The sequence below is a fragment of the Neopsephotus bourkii genome, unplaced genomic scaffold (assembly GCF_033783945.1).
Source record: "Neopsephotus bourkii isolate Nb327-2 ecotype Australia unplaced genomic scaffold, CSIRO-AGI_Nbou_v1 NB_234, whole genome shotgun sequence".
Taxonomy (NCBI): Eukaryota; Metazoa; Chordata; class Aves; order Psittaciformes; family Psittacidae; genus Neopsephotus; species Neopsephotus bourkii.
This window is the reverse complement of record NW_026900744.1, coordinates 5,171,651-5,196,246: the sequence shown is the minus strand read 5'-3', so window position 1 is coordinate 5,196,246 and position 24,596 is coordinate 5,171,651. Positions and strand designations below refer to the sequence as shown.

At 39.1% G+C, this 24,596-nt stretch overlaps 1 protein-coding gene across 15 annotated transcripts in view; it reads left to right on the top strand.

Annotated features, from left to right (window-relative positions):
* The window catches only part of MAST2 (microtubule associated serine/threonine kinase 2), a 201,268-nt gene that overhangs the window by 45,482 nt on the left and 131,190 nt on the right, over positions 1-24,596 (top strand). Inside the window, exon 1 of one of the 15 annotated variants that reach the window (XM_061344965.1) lies at positions 6,520-10,386. The exons of 12 other annotated variants lie outside the window; for them this stretch is intronic. In XM_061344965.1, the coding sequence (XP_061200949.1) occupies positions 10,348-10,386 (39 nt within the window). In that variant the 5' untranslated portion in view covers positions 6,520-10,347. Of the gene's footprint in view, positions 1-6,519; positions 10,387-24,596 lie in introns of those variants that run through there. 2 more of the 15 variants (XM_061344968.1, XM_061344967.1) reach the window with 2 other exon arrangements.

Below are 24,596 nucleotides of genomic sequence, written 5' to 3'. Positions count from 1 at the left end.
AGGGAGCAAGATGACAGCAAGACAAACTTGAGTCTGTAGGAAACTGGGTATCTTTAATTCTGTTGCTTGTGGGGCAGCTTGTTTATTTTGCAGTACTCAAAGAATCTGACGTCCTTCGGCTTCCAAACCCATTGATGTTAGTGACCTAACTCTGGGCAAGACTGGAGGGAGAGCTTTTGAAATGCTTCTTGTCATGGTTCCTTGTTGTCAGTTAGTTTGGTGTATCACTTTTACTGTGTAAGGAATGGTGGGATGCTATCCCAGCAAACTCAAGATCGTTTGACGCGCTGCCTTTGCAGCGTGCTGTGCTTGTCCCAGGCTGAGACTGCTCTGAAAGGGCAGCACAAGGAGGTGATGGGTGCCTTCTCTGCACTGTAAATCTGACCTTTCTGCAAGAGAGGAGGGAACCCTCACGTTTTGGTTCTGTGTATTGGAACAGAGCATACTTGTGGCATCATCTGCAGTTCATTTCTTTGCTTTTCACTCCTAAAGACATTAAAAAAATTAGTATTCTACAAGCTTGAAAGAGAGACTATTATCTAATTGGCTTTTGGTTAGGAGGATACTGATTTCTAGGTCAATGTAAAACAAATGAGCATTTAAATTGAAGAGGAGCAGCTGTTCCAAAGCCCCTTTCCACAGTGCTTGGTTTTGTTAAGGATAATTATGTCTAATTTTAAATTATGATAGCTTTGAGTATTGAGCTTTGCCTTGTTACATCCACTAGCTCATTCTCCTTTATCAATAAGAATGTTCCATCATGGAGCTAGGTTTCTGATTGAATTTATGTTTCTGGGCCTTTTGAATTGTGAAGAGAAATGCAGCTTTTAAAGATGGGGGTTTCAACACTTTCATGCCAGTGTTGCCATACTCCCATTTTATTTTTTGAGAACTCAAAACAGATATACTGTTGTCTGATAGTGGTGGGAAAATACATATTTATATAAATATGTGAGATTTTTGTTCAGATTTTCAGCTTGAAAATGGAAACAATTAGACTCTAGTGCTGAAAAATCCAAGAAAGCTCTTGTCAGCCCTTGGAAGGACACATGTGCTAAAGATGTCGTGTGGCTCACATAGTGCTTGTTTCAATTAACACATTGATATTCTCAGTTGGTTCTTGAGACGAAAGCCCAGGTGACAATTCAAATGATGCATGAAAATCATATTTCAGTTTTTTTTCTGGTAAGCTTGGATTTATTCCTTTTTTAAAGCAAAACCCCAAAGATTTCAACTGCTAAGCTCAATATTACATTAGTAATTCAGTAGGATGCATGAACTGTTTAAAGAACATATATTGCAAATATATTGCTGCTGCAATGAAGCACATTTGTTTTTATGAAATGTTTGTGGCTGGACTTGGCAGTGTTGTAGCTTCATGCATAGGAACTGTGAATTGAATTTGGAATAAAATGTGTCTATAACTATCAAGATAAAATATATATATTTTGCATTTATATTTAAAATACGAGCATTATTTTTTACCTGCTAATCTTATGGAAAAAGGTTGTCTAAAGGTGCCTTTTAAAATAATGAATGTCACACTTTTCCACTGAGAAATAGTATTTGAGGCTTTAAGTCGACATCTCTTACAGTCTTTTGTTTCTTCTACCCAGACTAAATGTAATAGGTTCTGTTAAACAAAACCAAGAAAGTTTGAGAGATTGCCAAATTATTACAATGCACCTGTGGGTTTTGGAGGAAAAATAACTTTCCTATTAAAAAAAAAAGGCAAAAAACCAAAGAGGTGAACTCATAAAAATGGGAAGTCTGACACAGATCCCGGAGGAGAGGAAGAATAAAACAGAAAGTTTGTCACTGCGCTGTAAGTCTTTGAAAGCCTGAATGAATTTATTCTTGCTCTTTTTTTTTTTTCTGGTTTGATGGCTGAATGTTGGGAAAAGGGATATCTATTAAAAACATCCTGCTTTGAAATGTCTAGCATTTTAAGTTGCGAGAAATGAATAGCAAAATTTTGTCTGAGACCAGAAAAGGAAGAATGAAATCTGTCAGAATCCATTGGCAAAACACGCTGCTGTGAGATGTCTCCTTAGATATCAATGTAAGCTTAGTCTCATATAGACAAGTTGAGTAGAGTAAAACTCTCTAGCTCCAAATATTTTGTCTTATCATCTGCAAGTGTTAATTTTGAAGGCAGTGTTTGAATGTTGGTCTTAAGCAGGCAAAATATTTTTGGAGACTTGTCCAAGCACTTCAATGTCAACTGGAAACCATGGTGAAATTCAAGGTATATTGAAATGAATTGCACGGGGGTTAAGGTGGGAAAAATATATTCAGTGCTGTAGCATAATAATGAAAGAAAAATCAGTTGTTAACTGTCATAGTTTTTACCCAATGAGTATGTCTGACTTTCTAATTCATTACTTCTAAATGTTATTCTAGTGCAATAGAAGAAGGTCCTCATTTTGCAAAGCATCAAGTGTTTGTTCTGAAGAATTGAGTGTCTAAAATGACAAATACCCTATAAATAGAACTGAGAGGGAAAATACAGTGAAATACAGCCTGGCATAGTCTCATACCTCCGCAGTTTTCAAGAAAACCTCTGGAACTCTGTAAAGGGAGTTCTGTCTCTATGTAAAAATTGTCCACCTTGTACTTCAAGGTTAAATCTGGCTTCATTGATGAAGTAAGAATTGGAAGCAGAAAAGTTTGGGAAGAGTTTGGAGAAAAGGCACGTATGTGTATGGGAACCACTGCTGCTGTGGTGAGGCTGCAGGAAGAGCACTGCTAGCCAGGAGTGTGGAAGAGGATGGTGAAGGAGATCCTATGTACAGTAGAATTTTGGGGTATTTCTCAGTGCGTGCTTGGATGAGGTGAGATCCGTCTGTGAGTTGTAGCTTTTATTGAAACAGTTTCCATGGCAAAATAGCTTCTGGGCTAACTGGGATCATGATGACTTCTGTGGAATTCTTGAAGGTATAGGTTTTGTTGCTTCTATCAACTTTTCAGTATATACCACTACCTTTCATTAGAGAAATACACAAGGTTTGGTACTGGGACTTGAGCTTTGCTTCTGTTGCCATTCTGCTTAGAGGCATTCACTGGTGATGCTTAAGTCCTAATGTGTAAAGTGTGAGGGTTGTTTTAAAATAGAGAATCCTAATTTTGGTAATGTCATCTAAATGTTTACTAAACAGACATGAAGTTTCTTCCAGTTTAAATTCGCAGCATATATTGAAAGTGACTGCCTGTTGAAAAGAGTGTTTCTTTTAAAAATGGCATTTGAAATGTAGCATCAGAGAAGCTAGTTTCCATTCTGTTCTAATGCCAGTTTAGCTCCAGAACAACGTTTGTATAGTGAATTCAGCATCTTCTGTAAATACTAAAGTTTAATTTGAGGATTCCTTTCCAAAGATGTTAGCTTTTGGAGTGGCCTGAGCCAAGGAACTTGTTTCTGCCTGGAAGCCGGTGTCTCTTCTGAGTATACCTTCTCTGGTACAGTATGAAAGCAGTCGGTCTGTAGATGAATGAACTCTTTCCTCCACCCTTGTCGACAGCAAATTTACATTTGTATGGAAGATTAGTGGTTCTGCTGCCTATCATAATGCATTGAATGTGGGGGATGGGGCAGCCTTGCCCAGGAGCCTAAACCTAGCAAACTGGAAACAGAAAATGCACTGCAGAAGCTTGATGATTGCATAAGCCTTGAGGATTTTAGACTTCTTTTCAGCATTTCTTCTCCCTGGGACCAAGCCTCATGAGCAGAGCTTGTTGTGATCCGGAATGAACTCCCATTGGGGTTCGTTGTTAATGTAGGACTTCACTCCAAAGGAATCAAGATTCTGTTATCAAATGGAATCTTGTAAATAGCCAAGAAATCCAGAAGAAATTCAGACAAGCTGTCAGGCGACTTTCCTTAGCTTGACTGCCAGGTTACCTCATCAACCTTCCTTGTTTCAGTAGTCTGTTAGTTTATCTCAAAGGGACACGTTTTTAAATCTCCAGATAAACATAGCTTGATCCAAATAAATAAAACCCCTCCAACCACTTAAGTTTCAGATTGACAGCGAAACATTTGGCTCATTTGGGTTGCAGAGACAAATGTTACCAAAGGCTTAAAAAAAATTCCACTGAAACTGTCAGCTGATGATCTTTTGAAAAGTGATCTTTTTTCCCAGCAGACAACATGTTATGTAAGGAAATTTTATATCCTTAAGGTTTACCACGGCTTGACGTTCTGTTGCCTTTAGTTGTGACTTAATGCAGTTAAGAAATACACTGAATAATGAAAAACATAATTTTGAATCTCAGTGTTTTAGATCAGCTGGTCAGAAAAGTTCCTTGATAATAAAAACATGCAAGAAAAACCATTGCATCTGGTTGCAGACAGTTAAGAAACTGTTGGGTTTTTCAACTTGATTTTTGGGTGGGAGTACTCATCACTGGATCATCGTTTGCACCATGTCTCCCATGCTGGGGTCGCAGCTCTGTGGATCAGCTTTCTGCTGTTTCTGTTGTCAGTACTAAATATCACAACTGGCTTAGTACCTTTTCCAACTTGTCAATGTAAGTGGACTTAAACCTCTAGTGTTACGAGTTTGCATGTGAGAGATGTGTGTGGATATTGGATTCACTTAACCTATGCTAGAGAGTACACTATTATTTTTATCCACAATTTAATGGTTTGATTGCTAAAATAGCCTTTACTGGTTTTGCTTTTTTGGTAATGGTAGGTTTCCATTCTGATGCAATGGTTTAGATCACAAAAGATGGCAGGGTGCAGTGCCAAAAAATCTGAGCAGACTAGGAAGTCATAGCAAAATGATTGGCTTTCTTCTTCATATTTTACGTAATTCTTAATAAACTGAATGAAACATTTTCTATCAATGTTGAGTGATTCCTGAAATAATGCCTCATTTCAGTATCAATTTAAGGTATGTAGGAAGTATTTTATGTTTAGCATAGATAGTGCAAGCAAACTAAACACAGCTCAAAGATGAGCTCTGTGATTCTACACAGGTATGTCTTTGTGCCTATGCGTATGTGCACGCTAATACAGTAGATGGACTGCTTTCTTCTTATCCCCCTTTGCAGTTGCTTTGGTGATTAAAAGATATGAGTAATAGGGTTATTCACAATTTCCCAGTTATGTTTTCATCAAATGTACTGTACATAGAAACAGTCACACTACTCCATAGCGAGCTCCTGTGGTCATTGCTTTCCTGCTGTGAAATCAGTACGCCTTTGGTCATCTTCCGCTGATGCTATTTGAAAACCTGTGGGCTGCAGAATAACTGAAAGAATTGTTGCTTCGATTGTGCTGGAGTTAACAGATGGAAAAGTCTGGTCATTTTCAGGCAGTCATTGCAACTGTTCTAGCCTCTCAGATTTTTCTTCTGACAGAGGAGTAATAGATTTTGGTAGCAGGCAGTGGGATGAGGTCTGAATCAACATGGGTGTAATTTCTTGTTATCAATAGAAATGAAATGGTGACCTGTATGTAAGAACAAGCCCCTCCTGGAGAGGTGGGGTTGATTGCTGTCTAGTGTGTAAGGAGTATAATTCCAGGTATATTATAGAATCATAGAATCACAGAATGGTTTGGGTTGGAAAGGACCTTAAGATCATCAAGTTCCAACCCCCCTGCCATAGGCAGGGACACCTCGCACTAAACCATATCACCCAAGGCTCTGTCCAACCTGGCCTTGAACACTGCCAGGGATGGAGCATTCACAACGTCCCTGGGCAACCCATTCCAGTGCCTCACCACCCTCACAGGAAAGAATTGTCGTACTTGTGGTCTTTCCTGTGTTAATTAGAGGAGGTTGAGTTACTAACGTCTTCTAACTCTCATATTTTTCTACCCTGAAAACATCTCTTTGGCTCTTTGCAGTTTATCAGTATTCATCTTGAAATACAGGTAGCAGATGTGATATTCTGTAATGATTTCATCAATACCATAAACAAAGACAGTACCACTCATTTATAACTTGAGTTCTTTTGGTCTGTTCAGGGCTTGCATGAACTGTTACAGCTGTAACACTATGTTGAGAATTATTTTTCAGTTTACAGTTTCATTGTTACCCCTAGTTCCTTCGTAGGGCTGATGCCCTTTAGAATGGAAGACACCGTTGTCTTCAGTGAGCGTTACCTTTGTACTTTCTACCTAAATAAAACTAGAATGATTATACTGGATGAGCCCATTAGCTTATCTCTGCTAGCAGCTGATAGCAGGTGTCTAAGGCAGGGTCTCTTCCCAGAACACTTGCAGCTGTTTCTGACTCTGGATCGTCTTCAGTGTATTTTCCTCTTATAAGAGTTCTTGGCAGATTCTTCAATGAATTTGTCCAAAGGCTTTTAGCTGTGTTCATGATTTCCCCACCCTCCTCCCACCCCCAGCCTTTTACAGCAAGAAATAGCCCAACGTGACTATTGTATACAGCAGTACTTCCTTTTGTTTCTTTGGAAATTGCTCTTAGCCTCATTTAATCCATCCCAGTATTGGCAAGCTGGCGAGCTATCCTTCCCTTCTTACCAGACTAACCATTGCAGGAACATATCTACTGGAAGTTCATGTCTGTTTCCATTTCTTGACGTCTTCAAATCAAGATTGAATAGCTTTTTCAGAGAGAGAGCTGCAGACAAACAGGAATGGCTTGGATTATGTCCAAATGATCCCAATACCACACTACCGTTTCTCGTTTCATATTGCTGCAGAGGAAAAACCCAGGATTTTTCCAGTTTTGTTATTGTGATGGAGGAACAAAAATTGAGTTTGAGCTTACTGAAGTTATTGGTGAGCAAACTTTGATCTTCCCCTTTTTATCCCCCTTCCTCTTTATTTTACTTTTTTTTAGTGAAGTTGAGTGCTAAGGTAGATGCTCTGATTCTTAAAAGATTCAAATATTATATGACCTGCTTATTTTGATTTTTTTCTTCTGCTAAACAGATATTTTATTAGGCCCTTTTAAAATGCTGCCTGCATTTGAAAATGGAGAAATTTGTTCTCTGATTAGCTTTTTATATAAATGGGCAAAATCCTATTTCCTGTAATTCAGTTTCCTTAATATCTTTCAGTAATATATCTTAGTGAAATGTCTTATACAAATACATTCTCATCTTTCACTGGAGACTTAACCTGCAGACCTTTTAGGATATTAAAACGAATGTCTACAGATGGCGTAATCTCTTGAAATGACAGATAAATTTCTAAAGGTAATATTTTGTAAGAAAAAAATTTCCATGTCAGATTGTTGCTTTTAAATCCCATTTCTCCTTAGCTTCATTCAGTTTGGTGCTAGGTGTTCTCTTCCACCCTCTTTCATCATTGCTTTTCTGTGGTAGATTTCTGTAGAAGGAAGAAAAAGGGAGAGTGGGTGAGTGTTAACAGTTAAATGGGAGGGGAGGAAAGGTGCTCACCACTTTCAGGATCTTTTTGGTGGTGTTTTTTTATCTGACATTTAAATAAGGATTGTTTGCTCAGAGGAAGGGAAAGGGAGAGGGAACTAGAGGAAAAACCATGCCTGCCTTTTTGCAGCAGCCCTGATTGGCTTCTTTACCCCAGAAACTGGGGAAGTGTGGCAGGCAGCCAATTTGAAAGCATTCTCCCCAAGAAAGCTTGAAATTTGGAAGAGAACAGATGATTCTCATGGTATTTTGAGTCTCGTGCCAGCCTCAATCAATTATAAGTCACTTGTGAAGACATTTTGAGAATTGGCAGTGTCTGAGTAATAAGGTAAATAATCCAGGAAGGATTAGCTGTATATGTGCTAATGAGAATGTTTTCACTTATGTTATGGAAATAAGTGGGGTGTATACTATTGTTGTCAGGCTTAAACATTTTCGTTTAGTGGCTGTTTTAGGAGGAAAATGCGAATGGTATTGCATAATTGCTAAGATTCCTTGATTCCTCCCACAGCGTATATTGTTTAATGCTGGTGGCCTTAGTCAGAAGAGGGTGATCGATGATCCAGCTAGTGCATGGTCTAATGTAAACATTCCTAAAATCTCTTATAGACTAAAATAAACTGCAGAATGCATGTAATATATGTGAGTGTGCATGCCAGTGTGTTGTTTCTATGGGTTTTTTTTTGGTAAGTAAAAAATAGCATTTGTTTGCCTCTAATGTCTGATAAGCAAAGTTACAGTCTTTGGTATATTTGTCTGTGGAAGTTTATTTGGTGGTAAAATACAGGAAGCAATACTGAAATCCATCATAAATAGTATCACAGTGGAGGAATATGATCATTTTATGTCTCAGTCTGCTTTTAAAGAGAGCTTTACCTGTATTTTAATGTTGCTGTCTCCCTTGTGATATACTACGTTCTCATGCAGAGTTTTGTGCACAGCTGAACGTTATCCAGTTCTGTTTGCAAAAGAAGATGCTGTTCCTTTAAAACCGAGTGGTTCATTGAGTTGTTTTTACTAGCGCACTGCTTTTTATATGGTACAGTATACTCCATGCAAATGAGCTGCCTGCTCAGCCTCTGTGCGGCTGCTTGCCCTCTTGGGGAGCTCACAAAGACTCTGCAGACCTAATTCAGCATTCAGTTGTTTAAAACGGCAGATGGAAGGAGGTATCGGCAAGATGAGGATTTATTAGCTACTCACAATAAAAGACCACACTCGCTCCGCAGAGGATCAGAAAAAGCCTGGTGAATGGGATTGAGTTGTATCTGCTTTCAGCTGACTTTACAGTGATGTGTTTAGCTCATGTGACTCGGTCACTTAGCATGAAGATCAGCTAAAGATTTCCATGTAAATATCTATTCCTTTAAGCACCATCAACCTGTGTGCTTGCATTGAGACTTTCTTTGGTTTGCAGCTGTCATAACTGTGGGAACAGGAACACTTCATCAAGCTGTGGTAGGCAGCCTATGGTCTGGGCTCTCGTTGTTGTTGCATTTGCACACTTCAGGATGTCTGGCTGAAATCCCCTTATAAACACAGCTCTCGATGAAGTTTGATTTCTTTTATTGTGAAAGATTGTGAAATCTTTCAGAAGCTGAGGTTAGGTTCTTTTTCAATACAGTATATATATTCCGAAGTTACAGGCTCTTCCTATGCTTTTATCAGGAGATGAAATCTGTTGCTTTAGCTTTCTGCTAAAAAGCTGAAGGTCATTGCGGCAGTAGCTTGTGCATTATATTTGTGATATTTCCTTCTTTCCGTTCTGATATAGAAAGGGCATATGTAGGACAAAGGCTCCTTGACATGCTCGGTAGTTTAAGTAATACTGGGATGAACACACCTAGATTTTTGTTTTTGGTGAAATGGTGTTTGGTATAGCTAGAAGCATTAGCACTGTTTATGTTTCAGCACAGGCTATATGCTCATATTTTAAAATGGGATTGGGATAACGTGCATAAAGGGGCAAAGCCTTTTCTGACCTCGCTGGGGTGGTCTGTTTGAGGGTAGCTGGAAAACAGAAACTGCAGGACAGCCTGGAAAAGCCTCAGCTGAACTGTGCTTTTGCTTTCTTTCTTTGCCTTTTTCCTATGGCTGATGGTGAGGGTAGGGCTTAAGACAGCTCTGTCAGTGATGAATAGATGGATGAATTCTTAAATGTTCAGAACTTGCAACATGTGCTCCAGACCCTTCAGCATGTAAGAGTCGCAAGATCTCAGCACCGAGCTGAAGAATGTGCCGTGTCTGCTGCATATGGGAAGGGGACCAGCATACCTCAGAGATAGCAGAAACAAAGAATGTGTGACAGTAGCTGAAGGATCTGACAGTCGCTTGGGCATACAAAGGAGTAAAGGAATCTTTAAAAATTTGGGAAAATAAACCGTCTTTTCCCTAGGGAGGTTTTTCTGTATTTTAGTGCTGTATCCTGTGTGTCCACAGAATTGATTTTTTTAGTTCAGTGTGACCATGTGTTTTTTAAAGGAAATGTGACCTGGATTTTGTGAGCTTATTATAAACAGTAAATGAAGGCAGCTGTTGTAGTTTACTGATCCCTTATAACAGCTCAAGTAAATTGAAATAAAGCAAAAAATATGCTTGTGTGGGATCTGAATTAAATGCCACTCTTCGGCCTTACATGGAGTCATGGGTTATTATATTTTTCTAGACTGTTGTGTGTATGAGGGGAGTGAGACATCCAACCTTGGAAAGATTTAGGAAAGTCGAACAGATTTTTCCCAATGTGACCTGCTAAATCTGCCACAAAGGAGGCAGGCAATATTGCGTACAGATAGTCAGAGACCGTGGCTGCAGCTCTTCATGACAGGCAAGTGAAAGACCACGTCCTATTTTTAGCAAGTGGATGGAGGGGGGGTGGGAGGGAGAGAAAAGTTTGAAAATAATGGACTTCTTTAACAGTTCGAGAGCAAAGGCAGAAGCGAGCGAGCTTTAGCAGGGATCTGTGATCAGCAGAGTCGACATATGGATGATTCAAGTATTCTTCGAAGAAGAGGGCTGCAGGTAAGTGCAACTTCAGGATCCCCTTTTTTTTCCCCCCTTCCTGTTTGCAATGTCGACGGTCACATAGAATTGCTTCCAGTCTTTCGAAGTAAATCAGGTTGACCGAGTACGTAGCAGTGGTGCTAGAATCTGAGCTTTTCTGTTTTCACCGGTGTCTTATTAATTAAAGAAATGATTTTGTATAAAGTAGTAAACCACAGTTTGCTATTTTTTTGGTGCATATCCAGTAGTCTTGTGAATATTCTTATGGAAAGAAGTGAAGTCTGAGCTAGGAGGCTTACCTTATTTTTGAAACTTCCCTTTACCAGAGACTCCTAAAAATCTGTTAGGTGACTTTTCAGACTTGTTTTAGAGTGGCCATTTTAGTTGAGCATTATTTAGAAATCAAATATCAAAGCAGAGTGAATATTCTCAGTTATTTTAGAGCTATGCTTCTTTATTACTTCAAATGCACAGAATGCAGTGTTGCAATGCAAATTACATTTTATTTTCACCAACTATTAAGTTGAAATACATACTTCTGCAATTTGTTTTGAACTTTAGCATACTAGTGAGGTTTTATTTTTGTAGTGGTGCTGTGGAAGCTTTATTCAATTGCAGCAGTATGACAACAGTTGTAATCTGTGTTAGTGTCAGTCATGTATGATGACTGAACTCATTCTTATGGAGTAAACCAGCTGGAAGTGAGCGAGCTCCAGAATCTTGTGTGAGCTGGGCATGAAATAGATTTTTTGCTTGAAAGCATCATATTCCTTTTTTTCTTTTGCATTGTAATGGGATATAGCCTATTACATACTTGCTAGCATAAGTAATTGTTTATAGACCATGAACCTCGCCTATTAAACAATAGGACAGGCATGGTTAATTTAACTTCCTTTGAGGAAAACAAATGTACCATTTTAGCATACTACCATTCATACCTTACTGATGCTTTAAGGCAATTGCTGAGCAATTGTTGCATACTCTGAATATGTTCTATGTCTCACCTTTTTATATTTTGTGTAAATTTTGATTTTTTTTTTCTTTGTGCCAGCTTATTAATATAACAAATAGCTTGACACATTGTGCTGCGTATACAGTGGTGACTGTGTTAGGATAGTGTATTTGCTCATCATAAAATTAACCTATTTAATTTTTGTATAGCTGAGTATATAGGTACACAGTATATAAGTAAGATTGCTTTTGGATAAACTGATACTTATTTTTAATATATTTTACTATATATTAGTTGGAACTTCATAACCAAGAAGTCTGTTTCTGACCACAGATAATCAGAATTTTTCATGCCCTATATGCAGATTGTTTAGAGCTTTCCTGAGCCCAGAATTTCTCTGGGATGTTGTATCTCTTTGATGTGAAGGGGAGTGGTTTTCGTAGTGATGCTTCAGGGCAGTGTTGGAAAAGGAAGGGAGGTTGAAGGAGCCCAAATGTCTCCTAGTGTCAGCGGAAGACATGCTGGGAGTGAGAATGCATTTCCCTGGTTTAACTGTGTAGTGTGGTAGGCTTTGATAATTTCAGTAGTCTTGAGTATTTACTGTCTATATGTGGTGGTGCGTCTGTATGCATTTGGGTAGGTATGTATAAATACACATGCATATGTATAGGTGTAAGTAATGCCTACATAGAAAATGCTTCAGGAACTAAGCAAACATGCGAAAAGGACATCAGGAAGTAAGGCAGATGTGCAAGTCGAAAAGGAATTTAATGCTGGGCTTTTTTTCTGTTCTTGCAGTGGATTTATTTTAGAAGATGCTGTGTCTGAGGAAAGTGACTGTTTTACAGATAACAATCAGGAAAAATTAAAAAGCTGTTAGTTCATGTTGGCACTGCCAAGGCAATATGTTTTACTTCCTTATTTTTTTCTGGGAGCTGGTGATAATAGTTTGGAAGCAACTGATGGGGAAAAAACCACCCTACTTTCCTAGTTCAAACTGGATGCTGATGACTTTTTAAAATGAACATCACAGCTTAAATTAGGTCTTCTAATCCAATCTCTCCACTCAAAGCAGCACTAATTCCAAAGTTAGATCAGGTTACTGACGGTCTTGTCCGGGCTGGTTTTGGGTATTTCTAGACATGGAGGTTTTCAGCCTTTCTTGGCACCTCTTCTGGTTCTTAATCATTTGCCCTGTGAAAATATTGTTTCCTTTATATCTTGCTGTAGAAGAACAGTTTTCACAACCTATTAGTTCTATTTAATTTAATATTTACTAATTGACTCCTAAAGATTGATTCAGATGAGTAAATTGATTCTCTCAGCTTTATTTGTTTTATTTATTTTTCCCCTTCCCCCACAGTATTTCTTCTTTACTTTGATAACCTCTGATATTTTTTGGCTGTTTTTAACATAGTTGATTTAGGTTTGTACTGACGTTGCTTTGCTAAGACTTACATCTTTTAGGGGTTTTGTCCTTTGTTTTCATATCCTGCTCATTTGACATCTCATATGGTAGAATCCTTTTTATTTTGTGGTGATGTTTCAGTCTTCCTTCTCTCCTGCCTTTCTCCCTGTTGCTTCCTTTAACTGAGTTCTCAGTATACAGACTATGAACACACCTTATGAACACACCTCTTTCCTTTCGTGTGTTACTTCTGCTGACTAACAAAGGGAAATGTATTTTTTTGTTTGTTTTCCTTTCTCCTGTCCCTATGGAGAGCACAGTCTATAAGGCAACGATCTGAATTTTCAGGTGCTTTTCCAATCTCCCCACTCTTTGTTCATATCCACAGAAATCTTTCTTTCACCTTTTGCTCTAACCTTCCTGAAGTTTCTTTTACTTTGCTTCCTCTGCCTATTTTGAAGATTGGTCTATTCCTTTCCTATATTCAGTGGTCACCTGTTCAAGGACCTGGGTTTCATGACTCTCAGGCTTCCTTGTGCTCATCTCTTGCTGGTGGCTTACTCTTTTCAAAACATGTTCTTTTTGCCTGTTTAAGTAAACCATTTGCCTTCACCACCTCTTGTTCTTTAACAAATGCATGCCTATGTTTTCCTTGTGCTTCCTGTTGACTCCATTACCTGCAATATACTTGATATCACTACTGTGATGCTTTCTTCCTCCTCTGGGAATTCTCCTCTGCTGCAATTCCTGCAGTAAATAGCCATGTAGCAGTGTAAATAGATAACCTAAAGGAGCAGGAGTTGTTCCTACAGGCAAAGTCAATATATTGGCGTGTGGCCTGTCTGTGTCACCTTCCTCATTTGTTCAGTCCAGTTTGTTGCATCCTGTTTGATGTTACAAATTTGGTCTACAAACATGTAATAGTGAAATATGTGGAAATGAAGGTCTAGGAGGGGAAAATCTGCTTTTCAGTGTTTGTATAAATATATATATATAGTTAAGGCTGAAACTTACATACACACACAGCTCTGTCAGAGGCTGATGTTGCTGTGCAGTATTATTGACAGAAGGCTGGGAAAGTGCTTCTGATAATGGAATATTCTTTTAATTTCTAGGCTTTCATTTTAGGTAATGAACTTGGACCATTGACACAAGTTACTGCCTAGGGACAAGTGCTAATGCAGGTGGTGGTGGTGGAGCTGCTTCTGCTGTGTTGGGCAGAGATCCGTGTTTTTGTAGTTACTTGCTGTGATGTGAAATACATCGTGACATTAGCCACAGATTTGATGAGGCTACCTAGGTTTGTTATTGTTCCCTATACACATGTATGGTTTGTCATTGCTGGTAATTTTGTACAGATGAAAAGCGGTGGTACCAGTTGAGTCCCTGTGAAGATGAGCTTGTATTCTGAACAACATCTTGTACCAGAAATTATGATTTTTATTTTTTTTTGTACATTGCAGTAGCTGCTGTGGACGTATGCTCTTACTTTTCTCCTACATGCAAGGCATTTCTATCCCCCAAATCCTTATGAGTAAGTGCAAGTGAGAAAAGTAACGGAGAGTGTGATATTCCAAGTTTAAGATATCTGTCATAGAGCTTAAATTCTGCATTTGAGGTACTTGAGCAATATGCAGATGTGGTTGTACTTTATCATCACCACAGTTTTCTGCATCCACATCTTCTATAGAGCGCAAGCCCTGTTTTGTGTTCTGCTGAAAATCAGGCTGAGTTCAACTAGTTAATTTACTTCGTTGGACCATTTTTGTGCTGGTTTCAGTGCAGATGTGAAACACAGACTGCATCACAGTACTTGAATGTGTTTATCTTGGCCAGTGTTTTCTACTGCACAGCAGGTTTGGCTAAAATCTCTGTATCCTATATAAAGTATAACCCCCTCAGTGGAATGATTCCTTAATTATAAAGATAAATCTTAAATTTTCCTCCTGGGCTGTATGTGTGTGGAGTAGGGCATGGAGAATATAATCTCAGAATGCTTGGTGAGCTTGTTTTTGAGCTTATTTATTTCACTCAAAGGACTGAGCACTTTTTTGTTTTATAAGGAGAGGGAATCAGGGAATCGGTGGTTACAGAAACTCTAAGCTTCAACGTATTTATCAAGAGAAGGCTTAATGTAGTGTTCAGTTTTCCATACACTTTAAACCTTCTCTGCGACGTCTTTGGACTTAAATTAAAGACCCTGAAAATCTATATGCTCTTCTATTCTTGTTCCTTAACATTGTCTTTCATAATTACCAAAGCCATTTTTTGGTGGATACAGAACTGGTTCCAAGATCTAATACAGCAGGCAGTAAAAATGTTGCTTTTTGCAGTATTTCTGTAAAAAGTTAAAAGTAGAATTAGTGTTCTAGAAGGGAAAATAAACTATTTACAGAGAGGGAAAACTGTAAGTGTGACCCTGTTAGATATTTTTTATGTTCTGCTTTTAAAACTTTTCAAATATGCAAGATTAATACGTAAATTCTAGATTAACTTTAAGAGAAAGGTTAACTTTAAATTTAGCATGGAAATGCATGCGTACATACACACGTGAAAATCCTCAGATATTACGAGTCTATTGGATTTGAGTTTTTGGAACTGCTACAAGGTATCCTGCTATGGGAAATATTGGCACCTACTCCCAGGGGAAATCTAGCTTTGCTTTTACAGCCTTTGGAAGAAATTGGACTTTGAGTGGCTTTTTGAAATGATGGAGATTCCTCTCTTCTTTACACCTTTGAGTTGTGTGGTGCGTTTTTCTTGACATACTTGTCTTGTAGTGCTGTGCTGAGCTGTGCAAACTATCTGATAACTTTCTGTTACTCTGCACCCACGTGCAGTCTCCCTCAAGATCCTCACTTCAGGGTTCCACAGGCAAAAATCGGTCTGCCCAGGGATGTTGGTTGTCTTGGTTTGGGGTTTGGTCTGGACTATATAATTGTCTTTGTGTTTGAGGCTTGGTGGGAGACAATGGGAAGTATGCTGAAAACAAAGGAGGATGTTCTGGTTTTTAAGGGGTTGGTTCCTCTCCTGTACTGGAGATTTGTATCCTTTTGGGATACCTGTGATGTGTTTAAAAGAAACAAAGGAGAAAAAACCCTCAAAATTTGAGTTTAAAAAGTTGGAGCATTTTTCCTCTAACCTTGGATTTTTTTTTTGAACAGTATTCTTCTAAAATCTTTGAGTAGTAGTACAAATTGTGTAATATTTCTCTTAAATGAAACACTGGTGTATATGTTGGCTTTCTGTAAATACCTGTAGTGTTCACATGTATACGTGGAGTAAGGACATTGGTCTGTTCTTAAGACCCAGAGGAATGAATGATGGTGTTATGTTTATATCAAAGCAAAGCTGACAGGTTTGATCTGATAGCTCAAGTGTTTAAAAAGAAAGCAGTAGTATTGAAATGATGCTTCAAGAAATGCAGACATTTCTCTGAGTTATAGAAATTACATCTGGAAGATAACATTAGAACTTGGGTGTAAAGTTTCACAGTTGAAGTCTGGAGTAATTTAAGGTGTTTTTCTGTAGTTACCTATGATTATAGTTACTTGAGGAATTCAAAACTCCAAAAGAGAAAACAAATCCCCCATGGAACATAATGACACTTTCTTTCTAGTTTAGATTCTTTGCATTAAAAAGACTTGTTTTATGCTGCTTACAGATTTACCAGGAACACAACCAAATCTGCAGCTCAGATGCCTGCTGGAGGGCTTCCAGCAGTGATGATGTAGGCAGTCACCAGTTATATTGACATCTCAAGAAGAGGTGGTGGTACAAGAAGATAATGATTTATGCATATACTGAAATTGTAGATTTCTCTTGGGATACTGGATACTGCATGCTGGTTTACTTTCAAAAATATTAGTTTAAAAAGTTGTATTTTCAGGCTAACTCTGAAAAACCCAAGATTTTCTACTCGGGTTTGGTTTCTTTTCTCACAGTAAGTTTTTGACACCTGAAATTAAAATTTGGACTGGAGAAGATGTTGATAAGATAGTCTGGATTCTTCAGCTTCTGTGAAAATTAGCAGCTGACAGAAGGAGAGGGATCCGTGTTAATGTTAGCACAGTGGTGAAGGCCAAATGAACTTGCTGTTATACACAGGTTGGTTGGTGGGTGTCCAAATTGGCTGAACAGTGTGAGCTGTCTTTGGCTCAGGTGTAGTCTCTGAAGGGACTTGAGTGAGGAGAATGAAGATTGGAACACCGACTGCAGATGAATAGTTACTAGAGTTCATTAACTAGATGAGTCCTAAACACCATGTTTTGGCTAAATTCGGTCTGTGGAAACAAATTGTGAAGTTTTGTACGAGTCCATTATAATCTTGTTCTTGGATGCCATATTTTATAGGAAAATGGATTATTATGGTGTGTGTGAGTATACTACATCTCATTGTAGGACTGAAGATGCATGCTCAGAGAGATATGGAGCATCATTGAGTTTTGGTGGCTGTGTGGCAGGTGGGCTTTCACACTGCTTTAATTTAACATTGGTGTTTGTGGTCCACTTTGCAATGGAATAAGAAATGAAACTGGGTGGAGGGAACATATGCTTCTGGCATTCACTTTGAAGACATTAGAAAAAATACCAAGGGAAAGATGTGAAACCTTGTCAGAATAAAAAGTCCTTGGAATATGGACAAGGATAAAAGGTTAAATGGTTTGCTCAGGCAGAAAAGGCAGCATTTAGCTGTGCCTTTGGGGTATTGTTAAATTGGTCTGATAATTTACTATAGTTATGCTTAAGTAAGTGCTTTCAGTTTGTCAGTAAGGACTTTGTGAAAGCTTGTGTAGCCGAGCTAAACTTTTTATTTTCAGTCTGTGAGAAATGATAAAAATGCCAATGATTATCTCTGCTGCTTCAGGGAAGGAAGGTTTGTTAGCACGAGACTGCGTGGATGAATTCTTGTGTGTATGTGCATCCAAGCCTCACTAGATACTGGACAAAGGGCTTCCCAACCATGAGCAGTAATATCCCCCCCCCCCCCATTTCATTGGCTTAAAAGTGTCTGCTTGATAAACTTGCTCGTTGCCAGGAGGATGCGACGAACAGATTTTGCTTCTGCTGATAGTTACAGGGGTTGCTGTGTACAGAGTGGCTTTTGTTTCTTTTTTCCTCACCATTAGCTGCTTGGGGTGTTTCACTTGTGTTAATATCGCTTCATTTTGTACTTGCTTAATGCTGGAAATCCCAGATCTTAAAAGGAAACCTACTTCTCCAGCCTAGCAACGTAACATGCTGCTACCATGCTGCAAGACTAGTGTTTAATCTGCTTATCTTTAATAGTCTTCACTGCTTGCACAGACCCACTTACCTCTTTAATGAGAAGAAATGTCCTGCAGTGAGGCAGCATGTATTTTGCTTCCAGGCTTATGTCATCAGCCTAGAAGTTGAAATGGGTTGGAGCACTTTCTATTTTCCTGTCAGTTCTGCTGATTATGGTTGCCTCTTCAGTTTCTCTAATGCATTGAAAGGTAGTGGATTTTGTAAAGGAAACCTAATTAAAACATGTCAAGTGAAAATCTACTTCTAAAAAGCCATCGGTATTGATTGGGGGCAGTAGTCCTCTCATATTTTCAAGGGATAAATGTGAAGTTTCTTGGCATTCAGAATATTTCTTATTCTTATTTGACTATATTCTTATTTGGCCACGAGTCAGATAAGTGACAAAAGTACATTATGAGTTGCAGTATTTTGATAACACCTAGAAAAGGCTCTCTAAAATGTCAAGAGACATTTAAAGTCAGTTGTAAATATGTAGCAGTATTTCCCATACGATTTAGCAGTTGTTCTGCCTTTATTTTCTATTAAATTGCTTTACCCAAGGCATTAGTATTCATGGAGAAGATACGGGATTTTACCATGTTTGGGATCAGGACAAGATAGGCTTTTGAAGGTTGGTTGTTCTTGAATTTTAGAATCATAGAATCATAGAATAGTCTGGGTTAGAAAGGACCTTAAGATCATCCAGTTCTAACCCCCCTACCATGGGCAGGGACACCTCACACTAAACCATCTCACCCAAGGCTTCGTCCAGCCTGGCCCTGAACACTGCCAGGGATGGAGCATTCACAACTTCCCTGGGCAACCCATTCCAGTGCCTCACCACCCTAACAGGAAAGAATTTCTTCCTTATATCCAATGTAAACTTCCTCTGTTTAAGTTTTAACCTGTTACCCCTCGTCCTATCACTACAGTCCCATGAAGAGTCAGTCCCTCCCCAGCATCCTTGTATAGGCCCCCTTCAGATACTGGAAGGCTGCTATGAGGTCTCGACGCAGCCTTCTCTTCTCCAGGCTGAACAGCCCCAACTTTCTCAGCCTGTCTTCATACGGGAGGTGCTCCAGTCCCCTGATCATCCTCTTGGTCCTCCTCTGGACTTGTTCCAGCAGTTCCATGTCCTTTTTATGTTGAGGACACCAGAACTGTACACAGTACTCCAGGTGAGGTCTCACAAGAGCAGAATAAAGGGGCAGGATCACCTCCTTCGACCTGCTGGTCACACTCCTTTTGATGCAGCCCAGGATACGGTTGGCTTTCTGGGCTGCAAGCACACACTGAAGCCGCTCATGTTCATTTTCTGCTCGACCAGCACCCCCAAGTCCTTCTCCGCAGGGCTGCTCTGAATCTCTTCTCTGCCCAGCCTGTAGCTGTGCCTGGGATTGCTCCAACCCAGATGTAGGGCCTTGCACTTGGCATGGTTAAACTTCATGAGGTTGGCATCAGCCCACCTCACAAGCGTGTCAAGGTCCCTCTGGATGGCATTCCTTCCCTCCAGCGTATCAACCGAACCACACAGCTTGGTGTCATCGGCAAACTTGCTGAGGGTGCACTCAATCCCACTGTCCATGTCAGCGATGAAGATGTTGAACAAGACCGGTCCCAACACCAATCCCTGAGGGACACCACTCGTTACTGGTCTCCAGCCGGACATTGAGCCATTGACCACAACTCTTTGTGTGCAGCCATCCAGCCAGTTCTTTATCCACCGAGTGGTCCATCCATCAAATTGATGTCTCTCCAATTTAGAGACAAGAATGTCATGTGGGACAGTGTCAAATGCTTTGCACAAGTCCAGGTAGATGACATCAACTGCTCTACCGCTGTCCATCAGTTCTGTAGCCCCATCATAAAAGGCCACCAAATTGGTCAGGCAGGATTTCCCCTTGGTGAAGCCATGCTGGCTGTCACCCAGCACCTTGTTGATTTTCATGTGCCTTAGCATGCCTTCCAGGAGAATCTGCTCCCAGATTTTGCCAGGCACAGAGGTGAGACTGACTGGGCTGTAGGTTCCTGGGTCATCCATTTTCCCCTTCTTGAAAATGGGGGTTATATTTCCCTTTTTCCAGTTGTTGGGAACTTCACCTGACTGCCGTGATTTTTCAGATATGATGGCCAGTGGCTTAGTAACTTCATTCGCCAGCTCCTTCAGGACCCGCAGATGGATTTCATCAGGTCCCATGGACTTGTGTACATTCAGGTTCTTAAATTTTCTATAAGCTACTATTAAAAAATACAGAGTAATTTGTAGAGCCCAAAGTGCAGCTGTGCAAAATGTCTGTGGTGTTTTTGTGTTATTCTCTACAGTGTATGATATTATTAGACCTGCTTAGCATGACAGTGAGGTGCTGGTATCTGGATTACTTTATTCAGCAGCTACATGGGCAGCAGAGAGTTTCTGCCCACCAGAGTAGTGTGCAAATACAACCATTTCTATTAGCATCCAAGACAGTTCAGGTATTCCCTGTAGTTTGTGTTCAACTGCTTGGATATACTTTGAAATTCCACATCTGTGGATACACTTTAGTTGCTTTAATTGTTACAGGAACAAACTGTTTAAAGTTTACATACTCTTTCAAGAATCAAAGAAATGGGGTTGGCTTTGGTGCATGATTAAAATTTTGCTATCTGGATGTTCATGTTTCTGCTAGTTGAAGGTTTTTCTTAATTATCATGCAGGTTGAGTAGTGTAACTTCTGGCTGGGCTATCACATTTGAAAGAAATGGGTAAACAAAATAAAAGCCACCTAAAAATACAGGGAATTCAAGAGGTACAGAAATGATTTATTAGACTAGGTTTACTCTAGCCCAGTATGCTTTAAAATACACATTTTTATTTTCCTTATATCTTGTGAAAACACTGTATTTACAGTGTAAATAATGCAGCACGGAGTTCCTTAAACTTGACTATGAGCTTTAAATCATTATCTCCATTTGGAAGGTTTACTACAAATCCCATTTCACAGTTTTGTGGTTGAGAGCCTAGAAGAAAGACAGGTAGGTTATGCCTCTGTTAATTTGAATTTGCTAGTCTTATTTACTCTGTCTTAGAAAGCTGATTTCGCTGGATTCAATTATCATATACTATAACATAAATACATAATACATGACAGTTTACATACATGCTTCTATATGATTAAACTTCAGAGTTTCTTTTTTTACTCTAATGATCAACATCCAATAAAATGTACTAAGTTGTTTCAGGTTTTGATGGTCTTTTTTTCTAACATTCAGCCTCACTGTCCTTAAGTGTTCTTCCATATCACTTTTATTATTGTCTGAGGCTAATAAGGTTCACTCTTCCACTTTCTGGACACGTATTCTGCTGTGGGCATCCGGGTGAAGTGTTCTATTGCAGGCTTTTAATGATATAGCGGATAAAGAGTTTAAGTCTTCCACTTTCTATGCAGAAGATACACTGAGATAGTCATTGCTGTCCTTTTAATGAATCTCTTCTTTCTTAAATGAATAATTGCATTGATGGTTTTGTATTGTTTCTCTTTGGACATGAGCTATGTATCATTACAAGAAGGGCTTTGAAGTTAGCAGCACTTTGTCTGTGAATGCAAACAAGTAATTCTCTGGATGGAAAGTGGTTCAGCTTTTTTTTAACCTGTCTTTGGTCAAATCTATAAATGTCTCATTTTGCTAATAGCAATTCTCCTTTTAAATCAAATTGTTTTAGCACAACAGATGCTTTTGTAGCCGAAAGTTTCTCTTTCGAAAATGCTCTTGGATATTAGTGTGATAAAACCGTGTTCGGAATAAGGATGAATATAATTGTTGCCTATTGTATGGCATAGCTTAAGCAACTGTAACCTAATATAATTACTTTTAAATTACTTTCTTCAAAATATGGAAATATTAATTGACTTTGACATTTATTGCTTGTTTTATATCAGCATAGGCTAATAAATGTCGCTTGTATTGGCAGCCAAAAAAATGAAATCATATCAGATGTCACTGGGGTAGGTTAGTGTAGTCTGTGAATAAGGTCCTTTCTGCTCCATTTGTTCTGTGAGCTGTGGCTTGTACATGCTGGCAATGACTCTAGGCTACATAAGTTTGGAACAGAACAAGCCAAACCCATGTTCATCTCCTTCCCAGCAAATCTGTGGCCCTCAAACTCTTACAAGGCATTTCCGATGTTATGCTGCTTTTTGTCTTAAGGTGTATGTTGGGATCTCCTTATCTGGAATACTGCGTGTACTTCAGCTTTATTTCAGTAATTGTAATGAACATTTTGGCCAAGGTGCAGGAGTGTATACTGGCCGGAGAGTCTACCTTGGAGGCTAATTGTTGGGTGCCTGTTGGGAGGACATTAGGATGTTAGAAACCATAATCAATGAGGATAAACTTAGAGGCCAGAGGAATGGATTGTGATGAGGTAAGGGAAAGAGAAAGACTGGAGGTGACTTGAGCAGGGCCATGAGCGATTTTACATTTCAGATTGGTATGAGGGTTACAAAGCTTTGGGTTGACAGTTTATTCTCTCTAATGGTCTCCAGTCATTTACTGTTTGTATTTCTAGCTTTTTTCTTTTGCTTTTTTAAATGTAGGTGTCATCCAGCTTCCTGTTCTTAGCTTGTTGACTGTTTTGGCAGGCCCTAGCTTAAAACTTAGTGGGACAAATTTAAACCTGGCAATTCAGTTGCACTTCGTGTCTGAGAACATTTATTTATGATACAGCACCCAAAACCTGTTGTATTGAAACAGGCAAATGTTAAACATTTTTTAGCAACTGTATGATCTGGGACAGTTTTGCTGTGTGCTAGTGACTGTCTTTTTGTAGATTTTGATAGTTTGATAGTCCTGAGCTGCTATTTTTCTTCCAAAGTGGCTACCATGAAGAAAGCCCCTCAGGGACATGCGACTACTGTAGACTTTCAGAAAGCAATGTTGTGCTTGATTAAGTTTAGACAGATGATGGAGTGATATAGTAAAATCATTTCTGTTAAGGCATAACATAACACAGAATGCAGTGTAGTACCATTGGGACTTATAAAAATGAAATACTAAAGAAAACCCATGCCCCTGTATGTAGCTTTCAGCAGCAGATGCAATAGATGTAATTTAGTTGTGTGGTGCTGGAAACATAATATTGATTTACCATGAATCAAGAGAAATAGCTTGTACGTTGCCTGGCTCTATAGAATGCAGCAGTCTTGGTGAAACGTGTTACCTAAAAATGGTACTGTAAGAGAATTCCTTCTTTTTGATAGCAATGGGAAGGTGATTGTAGCCAGGTAAAAAAATCCAGTTACACGTCTAAATGGGGAGCTGAGTGGTGCTTCATGTGCCGTTGCTGGGAACTGCCAATCTTCCATGTGCTTAACTCGTACTTTTTGAAAGTAATGATTTTTTTAAAGCTAGGCCTCACATAACTTGCATAAAATTGAAGGCAGTGGAATGAGAGGGGGCTGGAACAGAACTTGGCTTGCAGTACCTGCGCAGATAATTCCCTCTCTTTCTGTAGTGTTTGTGTGCCACAAGATAACAGTATTTTTTCTGTTAAAAAAGGGGGTTGGAACTTGATGATCTCAAGGTCCTTTCCAACCCTAACTATTCTATGATTCTATGATTTGAGGTGAAAATGGGATGACTTCAGGGAAGGTTGGTCTGGTTACTGTGTCATGTGTGACTTCCTTCTGAGTTCTTTGTGAGAGGCAGTAGTTCTCTTGGTCTTTACTAGGTGATTTACTGGATGAAGTGCTTTCCATTCCTTGCTTGTGAGTTGTTTTTTTTTTTGGCAGACAATATAATGCTAACAAACATTTTACTAACTTCACCTTTCAAGCAGAAACGGGTGTTTTTGTATGGTTTTGGAGGTTGGTGTATGGCTTTCGTTCACTTAATCCTCAGGTGTCCTAGTTTCTTGCTGAAGTAAAATGGATTTGTTGTTGAGACAAACATAGACACTGATATTTTAAAGAAAGCAGTCTAGTATTGATGTCTTGGGTTCTTGAAAATAATTTCTTCGTGCTGTTCACTAGCATCGGGTGAAAAGTATTTCAAGAAACACCTACTTTGTATTTTACTTTTGAGCTTACAAAAATTTCCAGTTGTAGGCAAATCAAAGCCTTCTCACAAGAAGGCTTTGTTATTCCTCCTTTATCTTTCAGCCAGCGTGCAGGTCTTAGTTCTCCTGCAGGTGAAGTCAAACGACTTCGCAGAACTGTGCACGTTGTATAATGGGACTCGAAAGGAGGCTTGAGTTCCTTCTGTTTTCTGAAAACTATGGAGTTTAACAACAATCAGTTCAATATTCTCTATTTTTCTTTCAGTAAGCGAGCTTGATTAAAGGGCTGCTAAATTAATGGCAGCAGGGTGCATTGTGCAAATGAAACCTGACCACTTTAGAGGAGACCTGATGTTTTAAATGGAATGTCTGCATTTATTTCCCCCCCCCCCCATCTAGCACACTCAATATCTCCCCAAGTATTCTTGGTGAAGAATTAGTGCTTCCAAACTCCTATGAGGCAGATTTGAGAAAGCATTAGAATAATACCTTTCGGTATTTCAAGAGCCCCCCTGCTCTTCTACAGAGAGAAATTAATACAGCAAGCTATTTAGCAGTAAAAATAG